This window comes from Mycteria americana, chromosome 3, assembly GCF_035582795.1.
Source record: "Mycteria americana isolate JAX WOST 10 ecotype Jacksonville Zoo and Gardens chromosome 3, USCA_MyAme_1.0, whole genome shotgun sequence".
In the NCBI taxonomy this organism is placed as follows: Eukaryota; Metazoa; Chordata; class Aves; order Ciconiiformes; family Ciconiidae; genus Mycteria; species Mycteria americana.
Window position 1 is genome coordinate 23,773,098 of NC_134367.1, and position 16,383 is coordinate 23,789,480.

General features: G+C 39.9%; 1 protein-coding gene across 3 annotated transcripts in view; it reads left to right on the forward strand.

The window, feature by feature from the left end:
- ARHGEF10 (Rho guanine nucleotide exchange factor 10) overlaps window positions 1-16,383 on the forward strand; it is a 117,367-nt gene that overhangs the window by 47,609 nt on the left and 53,375 nt on the right. For all 3 annotated transcript variants that reach the window (XM_075498038.1, XM_075498036.1, XM_075498039.1), the window contains 7 exons: window positions 2,544-2,621; window positions 2,845-3,024; window positions 4,331-4,447; window positions 6,483-6,575; window positions 8,064-8,234; window positions 10,290-10,435; window positions 13,453-13,628. In XM_075498038.1, coding sequence (XP_075354153.1) covers window positions 2,544-2,621; window positions 2,845-3,024; window positions 4,331-4,447; window positions 6,483-6,575; window positions 8,064-8,234; window positions 10,290-10,435; window positions 13,453-13,628 — 961 coding nt within the window. The remainder of the gene's footprint in view (window positions 1-2,543; window positions 2,622-2,844; window positions 3,025-4,330; window positions 4,448-6,482; window positions 6,576-8,063; window positions 8,235-10,289; window positions 10,436-13,452; window positions 13,629-16,383) is intronic.

Here is a 16,383-nt window from a genome sequence, read left to right on the forward strand (position 1 = left end):
GCAGTTAGGGGGTACTGAGGCCAGCTGGACACACAGGTGTCCATGGGACCAGATGGGATGGATTTAAGGGTGCTGAGAGCAAAGCCTTCCTCTGTCATCGAAGATCACAGTGATCTTAGTGATTGGAAAAAAGTGATTGGAAAAATTCACAGTGATTGGAAAAAAGTAAATGTCACACTCTAATCCTCAAGAAGAGCAAGGAGGATCCAGGCTGACCTCACCTCAGTCCCCGCGAAGGTGATGGCGCGAATGCTTGTGGGAGCTTTTCTGGGTTCGGAAGGACAGGAGGGTGACTTGGAACAATCAGCATAGATGGACCAGAGTCCACTTGTGCCTGACCAGCCTGAGTCCCTTTGAGATGACTGGCTTGTGGACAGAGGAGAGCAGAGGATGTCATTTACTTCTCCTTGAGCAAGGCTTTCAGCAGTCTCCAGAAGTACCTTTGTAGCCATATAGGTATGGGTGGACTAGAAGGTAGGTGGACAACAGGTGAGGACACCATGCTCAGAAGGTTGTAGTTCATGGGTCAAAGTCCAGCGGGTGGCCAGTGTTAGTGCTGTCCCTCAGAAGCGGATATGGGACCTGTGGTGTTTAACGCCTTTATTAACGACCTGGGTACCAGCTGCAGCGCACATTTGGAGGTGGTACCAAATTGGAGGGGTGCAGCCGGCCATGTGTGGGAAGGTGGGGCTGCTGGTCAGCATGGCTTTGGTTGACAGATAAACTCGAGCAGCTCAATGGAGGCAAACACGAGTCCTGGCTCTGGGACAGAGTAACCCTGTGCCATGGGGGGCCGTGTGCCAGCTGGGGGCCGGCATCCTGCACAGCAGCCCTGGGCGTCCCAGCTGGAGAGGGTGAAGGCCAGAAGCACTATCCAGCCTGGACTGCTGTGCCACAAACAAGCTGACTTTACCAATGTGCTTGTTTTAAACAGCAGGTGGCACGATAGCTTTTGTTTAAAACCTGGTGCCTGTTTAAATACTACGTCCCACGTTGGGTTTCAGTCATGATAGCTTTTGCTTCATTTTAATACTGGGACCTGAATTCTTACGGTGAGTTGTTTATGTTTGTATGCTACTGTTACCAGCAAAAACGTGAATATAAATGTAAGACTTACATGCAAGCCTCTCGTAAGTTCTGTGTATCTATTGCAATAACCTGTAGGCACTATTAAGTATCTATTTTATGTATTATAGAGCCTGGAAAAAAAAATTTCTGCAGATGTTTATTCTTTTCAGAAGAATGAACTGTGACTAAAAGTAGAGTTACTATCCTTTACCAGAGCAGCTGATACATTATACCAAATAAGATACTGTTAAATCCATTCTAAACGCAAATTAGACAGAACTAATTTTACCGTATATATCTTTAAGCAAGGCCTCAGATAATTTTGAAGTCTTCCTTTGAAATGCCAGTACTTGAAAGAAAATCCTTGCATAACCTGCACTTAACTTAATAATGCAAAATACAAGTGTAGAGAATTAAAGGCAGCCGTGGTGGAGGAGGCAGGAGGCCATGGGGATCAGGAGTAGAGAGAAGTAAGTCTGAGATTTGAGTTTTCATGGTCATTTAGGCTGGCTTAAAACAGCAAAAGAAGCAGTTTTGCCTTCCCTTGTAGTTGTGGGGAGTGGTTTGATCCTGCCCTTGTGCTGTCTTCTCCCTTAAAGAGAGTCCTGCTTTTGAAAGCCCTGGGATGAGCTGGATTAGGAAATGGATTTGGGTGAAAACAAATCCTTAAAACCAGCAAGAAATGTAATCAATAACAGTAGGAAGTTTAAATTTTAAACCAAATAGGTTCTCCAGTCCTTCCTGTCATGTCACCTGCACATGCATACAATGTGCGTTTCAGCTGAGTTGCAGAAGCAGGAGGTGGAGAAGGAGGTGTGATAAATAGCCTGTAGTTTGTAAACATGAAATATGGTAGTATTTCCTGAAGCTCTTACAACTCTATCAGTTGGTATGAATATAGATGAGACTGGGTTTTCACTTATGCATGGTAATGCCCAAAAAAGAAAGCTGACTTACTCGGGTACTTTCTCAGTGGTACAGTTTATATGGCCTTACCTTAAAAAGGCGATTAATGTTTTCTTGTTTGTCCTTCAGGTTACTTCTAATAAATTTATAAAGCATATTAAAAAAAGAAAATTAATCTTGAAGACTGATTTTGAAAACTGGTTACCTATTTTGCAGCAATTCACTGAAGTAGCCATCATCATCTCTACCTATTATTATTTATAGTAATGCCTAAATTTATACATCTAAAATTAAAAGACAAGTTTCGAAAGTAAAGCTTGGAATTGCAACAGTCAGCAAAGATTATAGATACAATAACTGTTGTGTTCTTTAAAATAAATAAATAATTTTAGAGTAATAGTAAATTTAATTACTTTTGAAGAGGTACAGTAGTATTTTATTGCAGTTCCAGTATTGAAATTGCTTTGTGTTTCTTGTGCTTTATTAATGTGAGAATTTTATCAGCATTCCCAACTGTGATGAATGTGTTACCTGATTAGAGCTTCAGACAAAACTTTGTTTCTTAACAGGTTGTGAGAAGGTATATTTTGGGCTCTGTAGTTGACAGTGAGAAGAATTACGTGGATGCTCTCAAAAGAATCCTGGAGGTACCTTAATATCTTTGCGTTTCATAATTTGGAAATTTGAAAAATAGTCAAATCCTCAAAGAATCTGTAGCGTGACTCACATAGATTTTGCTACTGATGCTTCATGCCAAATGTTTACAGATTTTGTTTGTGTATAGTTACATAAGTTGGTTTTTGCTGCTTGTAGAAGACCCTTTTTTTCTGTTTAAATCTATTTATGTTTGTTGTTTTTTTTTCCCCACAGCAATACGAGAAGCCCCTTTCAGATATGGAACCAAAATTATTGAGTGAAAGAAAACTCAAAATGGTCTTTTATCGAATTAAGGAAATTCTTCAGTGCCATTCAATGTTTCAGATTGCACTGGCGAGTCGTGTATCTGAGTGGGACTCTGTTGAAATGATTGGTGATGTCTTTGTTGCTTCAGTAAGCAAATGCATCTGAACAGATAATCTGTTTTTATTTTAGGCTTGTTATTCCATCTCCATATCTCTCTGCCTAACTTGGCTACTTTATTCCCATATTCTCCAATGCCTGTGGCAACTGTCAGAGAATGTGTGTACCATCCTGGTAAGGAAACTGACACCAACACATGTCTTTGGCTTGGTTGGCAGATGTGAAAGGATTGTGGGCAAAATTTTCAGGCTTTGATCAAGCTTTCAGACATTTAGGTAAACAGTTTCTTTTTCTGAGGAGGTAGAGATTCACAAACCCACCAAATTAAGGTGAGATTGAGGTTCAGCATCTCTTAAAAAGTAGGTAGTCATACATACTATGTTTGTTGGGACTAGAAAAAACCACAGTAGGTGATGTCCTGAATTCTTGGTTTTGAACTGAGCCTGGGGCACAGGTAAAGAGTATTTGTAAAACACTATCCCACCCTTAATGGAAGTCCATCAGGTAAAGAACTAACTAGCCACTGCTTTATATTAGAGAAAACAAGAAGTGGCCTTGGTTAATGGAAAGAGATTGTTCCCACTGTGAGTGTGTGGACAGAAAAGGCTGCCTACCTGCCGGTTTCAGTACTTCATTTTGTTGCCACCCAGCTGCTGGAAATTAACACCTTATCATGCCTGCTGTAAGAGAGCTGGGATCTGTGTCTCGAGTGCTTTGACCCCATTTCAGTCAAAATAAAACAGTTACTAAAGATTTGCTCTTTAACGCAAACCTGTCTTGTTTTGACTGAAGCAAGTTAGGTAGTGTTAATGAGACCAGCTCTGCAGAAGAGAGGGATAAAATTAGTAAGGAGGCAGTGGGCAGCAGTCTTACCCTTCACATGGCTCTTTGCAGGCCACACGATCTGTGTGCTTTCCTGGTAAACCCTTACCAGCAGAACATGGGGCAGGAAGGCCCTGGGACTTCACTGTCACCAAATCTGGAAGATAGGCAGCAGTGAGATGATCAAGGGATCTCAGCAGTTGCTTTGAATCTCAGTGGATGCCCTTTGATTGCCCATAGTCCCCAGGTTCTGCCCTAGTGTCATAGCCAAGATGAAGCTATTTCTGTAAATTTACACTTTGTAATTCACAGCTGTTACATCTTTAGATTTCCAACCTGTCTTCTGTAGAAAGGTTATTCTGGGCATCAGCAGTATTTCTGTAGATCCAGCACTAGGCCAAGCAAAGCCCTTAGCTCTGAGCAAGGCAAGTCCTTAACAGTCAGAGGTTTAGATAGTTATGCTTTCAGGGATCTTTTGTATTTATAGTTAAGGTTTACCCTTTTATGTTTTCAGTTTTCTAAATCTATGGTATTGGACGCATACAGCGAATATGTAAACAACTTCAGTACAGCTGTAGGGATTCTCAAGAAAACATGTGCTACCAAACCTGCCTTTTTAGACTTCTTAAAGGTGAGTTTGTTCAATCTTAAAACAGCTGGGCACATGATATAAATAAGACAATAAATTATAAGTTAGGAGGAAATTTGAGTGCTGATACTGTATATTGTGTGACTGTTTTAAGGACTTTGGTTTTATGTTTTATGGGTTTGGCACAAAAAAATCCCCAGAGTTTTCACTTTCATTACTGTATTTTCAGAATATAACATGATGTTGGATCTAGGATGTATTTTGAAGTGCAGAGTGGTTTTGTTGTTGTTCAGATCAGTTTATTGGTGTTTGCATGACGCTACTTGGTAAAACATTGGGATTCTTTCATAGCAGGTGAGCTTCAAATAATAGTTCACCATCTGAGGCCTCTTCTTATTTGGGATTTATTTTACTTCTAACTTCTTTGTATTGTGCAGAGTAGTGTAACTAGATTTCTGTTCCACAACCATTTCCTAGTATTTTGAAAATCATGTTTCCAATTTGGGGTTGAAATTGAAAATTTTTGTGCAGAATACATACTACCCTGATGAATATGATGCTTCTGATGATGTGCATTGAGAGCCCGCTACATGCAGTAGAAGTGCATGAATCCCTAGGGATGATAGCTTACAGAGGGTACACAAAATCAATTGCAGGGCTTTTAGGCTGTCTGTGACACTGCTGAGAGCCTGGAAGCTCTGCTTGTCCCATTCCCCCAGAGTCCTGGATTGAGTTGTGCCTCTCGGAGCTGTCACCCTGTCAGGTCTGTTGCAGTGGTCCACCAAACACTGAAACTGGGTGCCCTAGGCAAACTAAATAGTGAAGCTCTTAGGTTGCCTGGAGGAGGGTGGCAGGAGGGCTGATTCCTAATCTGTCTTCAGATCTTAAAATTAACTAACAACTTTTTGGAGTGTGGCCAGCACTACACAGGATTATATTGTGGAAGCCTTAGGCACCACGAAGATCAAACTCTCTAGTGAGCGCATAGTCACTTCATACCTCTCACACTGTTAAAAGCCCGTTGTTCCAATAGAGGCATAACTTAAACCTCTCATCACTGCTTGTCATTGCTGGTACTGCTCAGAGCTGGGAACTCACAGCTGAACTCGGAGGACAGAAGATATTTCTGTACCTTCCTTTTTTTGTTTGCCCACCAGCAACGAAGACCATAATCTTCGCTGCTGTTGTTTGGGCAAAAAAAATGTTTGTGGAGATAAGTATGAAAACAAATTGTTGTGAAGCTGATAGTTGTAGCAAAAAATAGCAATTTAAGCACAACACCAGTTAAATATTGTTTGGGTTTGCTTTGTTTTTAATATTGAGTATTTCCTCTACTCTCCTTGTTTTGGGTTAGCTGTGATTCTGGCCAAAATATTTCCAAATTCTGAGATGTCTTACACAAACAGGGCTTTCTGCACATGCAAATGAAGTTTGTCTGGTTTTATCTGCCAGTCCTGATAACCACAATAATGTATTCTTATGTTTTTCTTTCCAAACATAAATCAATGTTCTTTTCCTTATTTTTGTTTAATAAAGAAAATGAAAATCTCTTTGTTTGCATAGCACTGAGATTATGATGTTTTCCTTAGATTTCCTCTTAAAAACACATAGGTAGTTAGAAATTTATAGTCTCTTAGCCCCAGGAAACAGAGCAGCAATAGTAAATTATGGAATATAAATCAACAGATCACATTTCTCAAATTTAAGACCTTGAACAAGTACATTCCCTTTGTTGTGCTTGAAGTTAAACACATTTCAGTGCCCTGCTTATGTAAAAAGCATGAATGTGCTGTATCGATATATACCTAGGCGCTGTATTGCTGGTGCGGCTTTATCCCAGCTGTATTTATTTAAGGAGGATATTTCAGTTCAGTGACACTCCGTCATTTTAATAGTGATTTGGTTTTTTTTAAAGATTTTAAATGAAATTTTTATAGTAAATAGAATCTTTACAGTACCACTGTTACAATTAATGTAAATGATGTAGAAGAATTTTCAGGGAATGTTTTCCTTTCATTCTGTAACTGATGGAAATAATGCTCACGGTAGTAAACAGTGTGGCTTTCTTGCATTGCAGCAGTGCCAGGAGTCAAGTCCCGATCGAATTACACTGTATGGTTTAATGATGAAACCTATCCAGCGCTTTCCACAGTTCATTCTACTATTGCAGGTAAATAATGTTTACCAACAGGATGCTCTTGTTGTATTCCTATGTGGTTTGCTTGTGGGATCGCGTGGTAGCTGTCTTCTGCTGGAGGAACATGCTGCAGTGGAAGTGACCACTGGATCATGGGGAAGTACAAAGAAAAAATTTCAGTGCATCATAATGTGCTGATCTTATAGTCTGATTGCAGGGACAAGCAGTAAATACACTGCAGTAAATCTTAGTAAATTAGATTTATGTTAGATTACTTGCTAGGTTAGATTTAGCTTGTAAGTCACTTTGCAGTGAAGCTGTAGTTCGAATGTGCTACTTGTTCATATAGCTTTGTTAGCTAATAACACTTCAAAACACCACTGGGAACTTGTGGCGTTACTTTCCATTTAAGAAAAATACAAGAGGATGTAATTCATGCCTTGGATAGGTCAGAATGTATGTGGGATGTGGAACAAAAGCGCTCTCTCTCCCTGACTACTTGGTGCACAGGACCTGCTGGAGTGTGGTGCAGCTCCCTTCTGACCTGCAGCATCTTATTTTCCTTCCCATGGAAACTGAGGATTTGACAGGGAGTCCTTGGTTCTCTTCTTAACGGGGAGTCGAGCTGTAGGAAGAGCACAGTTCCCCAGCTGCTCCTGACCTGCTCCAGACCAGCTTATGCTGTTTGTAACTCCTTCCAGACCACTGCAGGTCTATCCCAGCAAGTGCTACGAGTTATCTGTGTTTGGCAGGTGCCACAGAGGAGGGTAGGCTTTGGGATGCAGGTCTCCAGGAATTACTGTGGGAGAACGAGCAGAGGTAGTTGTGGGGGGAGCATGTGGGTAGCTAGTCATGGCAAGAATTTTTGAGCAGAAGAAATGGAGTTTATTGCGGCAGGAAGACGTAGTGAATATGTAAGGATTTTCAAGCGCTGTGGGAAAGAAGCAAAAACTTCTTTCAAATTGTTCCACTGCATGACTACAAAAGGGAAAGATTTTTAGATGCTCTTGCAACCTCCATGAAGTAATGTCTCCCTACTTTGGGATGAGCGTGCTGTCAGTGTTTTAGTAAGGAATAACAACAGTAATAAGAATAATACAATATTATTATGATAGTAAATACCAGAAAAGTTTAATATTAAATCATTGTTTACAGACACCTACGTATTACACTATAATACTGATTTTCAAATTGTGCTTAATATTATGTGCATTTTTTTATTTACCTTTACATTTACATTTTTTACACTTATTTTCAAGTTCCTTTGCTGTACTTTCTTCCTGTAAATAAGCAGTACGTGACCCCGTTCGGTATCTTTTTTAAGAACTATTAAGGTATTAAGGAAAATAAGTGATGTGCCGTCTGAATATTCATTAGGTGTTCATTGGTCTTGTTCTTTAGTTGTACTTGGGTAAAGAATGTAGCAATAACATTACATCCTGTAATCATTTGAACTTGACTTTGAAATTAAATCTGATTTTTAAAAATTTTTTGTTTGTTTGTTTTATCACTTCCCCTCAGGATATGTTGAAGAACACTAATAAAGGACATCCCGACAGATTACCTCTACAGATGGCTCTTACAGAACTTGAAACACTGGCAGAGAAGTTAAATGAAAGGAAGAGGGATGCAGATCAGCGCTGTGAAATAAAACAAATAGCAAAAGCCATGAACGAACGTTATCTGAACAAGGTTAGGAAGTAAGAATGTGTGATGGAAGAGTTAGTATATTATTAGTTTCTGGGCCTTGAGCAATCTTTAGAACAGACACCAAAGAGACGTCTGAGGTTCTTCTGTGGGTTCATTCTAGTGGTAGGTGTGAGATACGAGCTATCCCCAGGACTGAATAGGCTCCCTGGTTAAACTACGTGTGCTGGAGCGGGCAACATGCTGAAATAGCAGCAGCTGTATTAGTGTTCTTTGGCAGTGTATAGGTAAAGCTGTTTCTTCATCCTGTAGTAAAGTCTCATGCACATCCTCTGATAAATTCAAAATTGGATTTTGAAGTTTTCCTGGAACTGAGGAATTACTCCTGTATAAAGGAAGGAACCAGTTCCTTATATTGCAGTGCTTCTGACTATGGAGCAGTTCAAGATATGCTATATATTCATATCAAGAATGTGTCCAACATCTTCCTTGTTTTAAGGAACATCCTGGTCTCTTTCATTCATGTATTCAGATCAGTCAATAGAAATGTCTTTAAAGAACTGTGGAAGTCATTCAGTAGGACGGAAGTAACAATCTTCTTCATTTGAGTTTGTCAGTAGCTATCTGTACTGTGGGTATATGTATGTTTGTCTTATTTGCATCATACATGTTTCCTCCTTTCCCATAAGATGGGGCATAAATACCTCAATTATTGTTTTCATGAAGTTGCAGATGATTATACTGGACTCATTCTGGGATGGAGTAATGGGGACATGCTGAAGGAGTGCAAGGAGTATTTTTGTGTTTGCATAAAACCATAGTTTTCAGGAAAGAAGGTAGTCAACCAGAACACACTTGTTTTAGGCTATTTATAAATTCAGACATTTTACTTTCTAGTTTTCATACTCCTGCTTCTTGAAGAAGCTACTAATCATCTACAAATGGTTGAAGGAGTTCAAGACACAGAATGTGCATTTTAAGAGGTGGTACAGGTTTCCTTTTGTTAGTCTATATTAACTGTAAAATCTTGTATGTTCTGTACCAGGGGGACAAATTGAGATATACCTGGATAGTCACTCCAAATTATGTAGGGCCCTGTGTGCCTTGTGGCTTAATAGTTTTGGAACAATGCCAGGCAGGGTGAAAGAGGTGGTGAAGGAGGTGGATGGGTAGGAAACGGGTGAGTTACAGACCGTTTTGTTCTCTTGGCCACTACGGAGGTGTATTTGACCTGTGCGGAATCAGTTCATGCTTGCACACAGTGCTGATCCTCAGCCCTTGGAGGCAAACAGCAGGAGCAATTTACATGCCATTCATCTTTTGTACATGTTATCTTCTTGGCAGCCTGTGGACACCTGCCAGCCGCGCTCCTCAGCTAGCTCTGTGAGCCCAGGTGGACGGAGCAGACGAGAGTGCTCTTCCTCTTCCCACCCTGACTTCCCCCTTTGGGACGGCGGGACCATGCATAGCACTTAAATGAGCTGTGAAGGAAGGAGTGAGGGAAGGAGACAACAGAAGTTGTGGAAGCTATAATGTCTTTCGCTAGGAGACTTTTTTCAGTGTGGAAGATTTTCAGAGCAATTACGTTCCATGTTAAGACCAAAAACTCCGGCAGGCCACATTACAGAATCATATAGGTTGGAAAAGACCTCTAAGATCGTTGAGTCCAGCCGTAAACCTAACACTGCCAAGACCACCACTATACCATGTCCCTAAGCACCTCATCCAAATGTCTTATAAATACTTCCAGGGATGGCAACTCAACCACTTCCCTGGGCAGCCTGTTCCAATGCTTGAGAACCCTTTCAGTGAAGTAAAATTTCCTAATATCCAGTCTAAACCTCCCCTGGTGCAACTTGAGGCCATTTCCTCTTGTCCAGTCACTTGTTACATGGGAGAAGATATTGCTGGCATCAGAAGTTACTGTTTCTCTAAATGAAAAGCAAATCAGGAAGGAGCCTTAATTCACTTGGCAAATCCACCTGCAAACACTTGTACTGGGATGGCAAGTGATAACCCGTTGTATTTTCTTTTATTTTTTGCACCGGATGTTAGATGTACTCTGTATAATACACAATGTTGATTGTTTTTAAAATCTAGCTACTCAGCAGTGGAAACAGATACCTTATCCGGACTGATGATATGGTTGAGACGGTTTACAATGACAAAGGAGAAATCATCAAAACCAAAGAACGACGACTTTTCATGTTAAATGATGTTCTGATGTGTGCAACAGTAAATATTCGGTAAGACTTGATTCGTATTTTTTAAATGATGATTCAAGCTTCAGCTGGAATAAATGACACTGAAATTTTTTTAATTGTTGTTTTTACTATGGCTAATGATTTCTAGCAGTAGTCATAATAATGAGATAACTAGCTTTCTTACAGTCCTCTAAATTGCCTGCTGATGTTTGGAAGTTCTAGAGTAAATTTTTAAGAAAATTACATCAGTTGGAGATTAGAGATAGAAATGCTCTTTAGTGTCTAGTTATTGCTGTGTATTAGTCTTTAGCATTGTGCAGGTGTGCCAAGGTAGGATTTTTTTCTCTTCTTCCTTAAATTCTTACCGTCACACACACAAATCTGTAACTTGACACAAGTTGCAAATTTGGGGGGAAGAAAAACCAAACAAACAAACAAAACCAAAACCCACAAAACTAATGCATGTAGCCAGAAAAAACCTGGAACTCACTAACAAAGTTCCAGCTGGGGAAGGGTTTTTATCTCTGAGACCAAACATTGAAGGATTAAAGCTGAGGTGCTTTGAAGAAAGCATTTTTTCATAGTGCTTTCTGTGTTTTAGTTGGCTGTAATTATTACTGTTGCTATACCTCCGTGTATGCCAAGGTACACTCACATTCAAATGTTGCTTGTATCATAAATTGCTTTATGTGATGGTACATTCTGACAGAGAAAATGTGGACCATTAAAATCTTCCTGGAACAGCTTTTCTTAAGCATAATATGAGTTGATATCTTAATTCATTACTGAAGTATGAATACAGTACATATTTTGGTAATCATGTGAATGCATGGTCTCATGTTAGTGAGAGAGAAGTGCCATGTAATAACTTCAGAAAATGCACAAGCTTATGTCCAATTATTGTAGGAATTGTGACTTTTTACTCCTTTACAATTTATTCATTTCTGTAGTTACACCTGGATATTTTCTTATGATTGTTTGGGAAAAAATTGCTTTTAATAATTTTTCTCTTTCCATGGCATCATTGTCTTGATTTTTTTGGTAATTGTCCCTGAAGTGGCAACATGCAATCTGTTTTTGTTTTCCATGTGAAAAGTTCATGATTATGCCAAGTCTCTGGGTTCCTTATTAAGTCAACAGTTCTGGTGATCACTAACAGCACTGTTGTTCCCAAGGGCATTAGCTGGTTCTGAGCAACCTCCTTTGGGATGGTAATTAGGCATGCATGTGTCATGGGGGTTTGCTAACTCTGAAAAAGTTTAATTATGGTTTTCTCTAGCAGTTAAGGTTTGCTTTCCAACTCGCTTATTTATATAACAGTGGGGTTTTAGACTAGTTGAATGCATTTCTAGCTTTATTCACTAGCAAAAAAAGGGTTTGTGACTTCCTTGGGGCATTCAGTTGCGGGTGGGTCCACCTGCAAGCTGTGTGTGTGGATTCAGGACTCCTTCATTATTTCATGGACTGCTCTTAGATTTTTAGTGCAGAAGGAGCTACCTCTGTCATGCAAAATACAGTTATGGACTGAAGGAAATAAACTGCCAAATTTCACATATGACACCTGTATCTGGTCCAGAATTTTTGGTTCAAAATAAGTGTATGCTACAGAATGTACCGCTTGCCTGTTGGGCTCACGTAGAATGAGTTTTATTTCTCTTCATTTTAGCTGTGTATGTTAGGCATCTTACCTAAGCTAGGTTTCTGTTACAGCAGTGTGGTTTTCAAGGTGCATGCCTGCAGATCAACCCTGGAGCTGTAGACTTCTTCAGAAACTTGACACTTAGCTATGCAGTATGTATGAGCTCACTTTTCTTAACCACCTTTTGTCCAACCTTTACAGAAAAAGTCAGATGTTCCAGGAACCTGGACACCATTGGTTCCAGACCAATTTTGTATGGCTGTCAAAAGATATATTTCTACAGGGTACATGACCCTCAGAAGGTCCTTCTTCACATGTAGTCTAGATGACCGTCTCTAACCGGAGACCTAACTTTGAAGTAGCAGGAGTTGGACAGGGTGGATGCTATCCCTAGTGACTGAACAGCTGTGTCCTGCCTTGTCTTGTTTTCTTTCTTCTGAACTAGATCAAGAGTTTAGAAATATTTACTTAAGCTGTGGCACTTGTGGCTTTTGTTCATACTTGCCTCTTCAATGAAACAAAAGTATGGCTATGTTGTGAATAGGTAGCTGAGTAGCTGAACATCAGTGTTAGGGTGCTGTTCGCAATGAATACACTTTGCTGATTTCTTCCAAGTATTTAACTTCTCTATTTCAGTCCTGCTTTCTGTGAAGTAAACCTTTTTTGTTCACTTTAAGTCTGTCCTTTATAGTAAGTGTTATATATGCTTGAATGTGAATAAGGGAATGAAGGAAACAAAGGAAAAGGAGTATTAATGCCATTTCTATTCCAAGTAAGCTTCCTCAGTGCGCTGTTTCCTCTGAAATGCCTGTTGTGATACCCACTTCCTATAGCAGCAGCAGCTCACGTGGGATTGCTCTCAGAAGCCACAACAGTTGCAAAGGTCTGCTGTAAAGAACATCCTGGGCTGTGGGGCTCAGCAGAAATGTTAGCTTGTCAGCCCTTGGGATGTTACGTTGCCCTTCCTGCTGCCAGTAGTCATTCAAAGGTCCCATCATCCATATTTCCCTAAACATAGCAGTTACTTCTTTTTAGCACTGTTTCAAGTACTGTGCTGACAGGCAGCACAATCTAAAAGAATGAGGAAAAGGTGGAGCCACGGTATCGTCCTAAGCACTTGTATAAGGATGTCAAAATGCACGTTGATCTTAAAAGGCGGTCATTTATGTTTTGTTATAGAAATGTAGGGACTGTTGTTGGCAGTCCTATGCTGTTTGTAAACAAGATTATCTGCACCTGCATAGCTGCTCTTTGCACTCACAGGAGAGGTCAGTCGCAAAAGTCAGCTTGATGCATGTATTTGTTTCAAGTTGTGCATGGTACTCAGACTGATAAACAGCAGATTTTAGAAGCCAAAATGATAAATAGGATGCCATGAAACATAGTTGCTTGTCACAGCAATAATTTGTGCATCTTCCAGGTCTTCCTATGAAAGCAGTGGCACTGTGACAACTGGCCAGAGGTATTTATTGAAGTGGAGCGTACCACTGGGACAAGTGGAAGTCATAGAGTATGGAAGCAGCGAGGGCCAAGGAGAGAACTGCAGGTTTCCACCCCAACACTCTGCTGAAAATGTTGTCATTAACTCTAAGCCAAGTAAGTGATGGGAGTTACTGACTTTTACAGACTATTTTGTTTGTTAAAATCCTTATTTAAATTTCAATGGACTACTGAAAACAGAGGAAAGCATTTTGTGCATGAAGACTTCTGTAACATGAACAGTAATATAACCTCTTTCTTTGGAAACTGAGAATCCATAAAGTGATAGCCAGTCTCCTGCCTTGCAACATGAATTACTTGTATTTGTCCTCGTTTAGTTTTATGCATGAATGCATAAAGAGTTTTAAAGCATGAATGTGTGTGGGCATGCAAAAAGGTGGTTTTGGTGTGGTGTGCCAGCTGTCCCATGGTAGCTGGTTGTGCATATATTCTTTATCCCGTAGTTAAAGCAAGGAAGTTTCTCTCACTAAAAACCACCAGCCACCCCACTGCTGTGGAATAAGAGTCTGGGCACAAGTGGTTACTGCAGGGTAGAAGTTATTTCTCTCAAGCCTATAGTATCCCACCCTTCAAACATAGTAACAAGTGCTTCAGAAAAAAACTTCCATTTTAATTTTAATTAATGCTTTTGAAACAATATGCCAATATTTCCTCCTAGCCTCTCTCCAAAAACGACCTCAAGCTTTGAAGTTTGCAAGTCCTTTCTGTGCTTGTCGATCCCTCCTACAGGCCTGCCAGCTACCCTCAAGAGATATATGAATTTCAAGAGTTTACTCAGTAGCTAGCCTATCATATATAATGAGTTATTTTTATATCTTGTATTTTGCCTAAATAGTGTATTTTTACGTGCATTTAATATATCTAGATTGTGATCCCTATTAATGGACTATAACTTACATGGGTTTTAGTGCTAGCTCTGGGCATTGTTTCACACTACATTTGCTTAATATTGCACCCTTGGCCTCATGAATTTTCCCACAGTTGTGCTGTAAGGAGACTTCAGAACGGTCTGATGTGCAGCTGTAGCATTTAATACCCTCCATGTTCTCCAGGATGGTTACTGTCAGGTGGTCTTGCTCCTCCTTTTGTAAACAGCCACAGAAAATTTTTATAGGTACTTATGTCTCAATTTCAAGGATGACTTCATTCTTGTAACTCCTTTTAAGCATTAATGGGCTATTTAGACAATGAGATTAAAGCTCTTACATTATCATTTACCAGCTGCTGTATGCATGACCCTGAAAGGAGTGTATATGAGGGCACGTATTACTTAGAACTGGGGGGTCCCTCTCATAGGTGAGTGTGGGAGGAACAGCTTGTTGAATATTCCTGCTGCGACTTTGTGCAGCAGCTTCACAGCCGATTAGACCAAATCCTTGCCTGTCAGTAAAATCAGATGGGGAACTGGAGCATGAGAGGAGAAAGAAAAACCCTCACCCAAACAGTCCTGTAGAACCTACTTGAACCTCTTGGCTCTGAGGTTTCTCAGTTTCATAATGTTTGGTGATAATATCACAAAAAAAATGAAATGACTTTGTACATCATTTGTAGTATCAACCTTCAGGTTAAATGGTTCTCAATAGGTAGGAGATGAGCTGAACTAATTGTTCTCTTGGTAGGCTCTGATCATTGTATTAATTCAGTCTTCTCCTAATAAAAGGAGTCAAATATAAGAATTAGAATATGAAAGATACTGGTTATACAAATGAATAAATCTTCCCTCAGCTTTAGTCAAACATTTCTGCCAAGTGATCCAACTACACTGAATATAATCAGTCATGAAAGAGGAAGAGCGTAGCCTTGCTATTTGCATGTACTGCTGCGTCTGCGCTAGCTGTTACTCTCAATGCAGACTTGTCCGAATTGGCCTGTATAGATAAGTTTGAATATACAGCTAATTGTGTTAGTTATTCTGTAGAGTTGCCCCCTTAGTTCCAGTCTTCTTGGCTGCTAAAGATTACAGAAGCTTAGAAAGTACAGCCTTCCTGCAAAGGGAAAGGACTGGTAAGATTTTGTGTAATAGTTCACTGTTGCTTGTTTATTTGCACCCACCAAGATGCTGCATTTTATAGTTGATGACGACACAATCTTTATCATGGTAGTATCTCATCGTTGGTGAGACTATTGGGTATTTACCGCAAATTACAAAGTGCTACCAGCAAAATACTGTCATTCTGTGCCTGAAACTGCGTGACTTTGCAGTCATAAAATTATGTTCTGTTTCCCTCTGTTTTCAAAGTATACCAAGGAACTGCTGTGATGAAATCCCAGTGGCCTCACAGAATGAGGTTTTAATAACATCTAATGATCAAGAACAATTTGGGATGCTGCAGGCTAAGTCCTGCTTCCATGACATAGAACCATGTCTCAGACCTTATTTTCAGCTCTCATTTCCAGTTTGTGGGAACTGGAGAGATACAGAATAATGATGATTCTATGTAAAAGTATTAAGTAGTAGAGGGGTCACCTCTTCCATTTCTGGAGGACTGAGAAAAGTTGGTTTGTATCTGCAGCACACCAGGTTAAGTACTTGACCCCTGTAAGGTTGATATTCTCACATTACTGCTGTGATTAGCAAGGATTCTTGATGGATTCTGGTTGTGTCCTTGTGAGGATTACTGGTTATTAGTTACATTTCTCCGATCATGGCACTTTTTTCTCCACCAAAATCCTTTTTATGAGGAGGCAACTGTCATAAGCGTATGTCACTATTTATTATTGGCTAAATGCAATTGGTGCTTTCAGCTTTCTACGACGCTGCAATAAAGGATATTATAGTTTAAAGATACAAACTTTACTTTGGGTGCTACAGAGAAATTAATAGCTGAATTTGAATTCATCTCGTACAGGT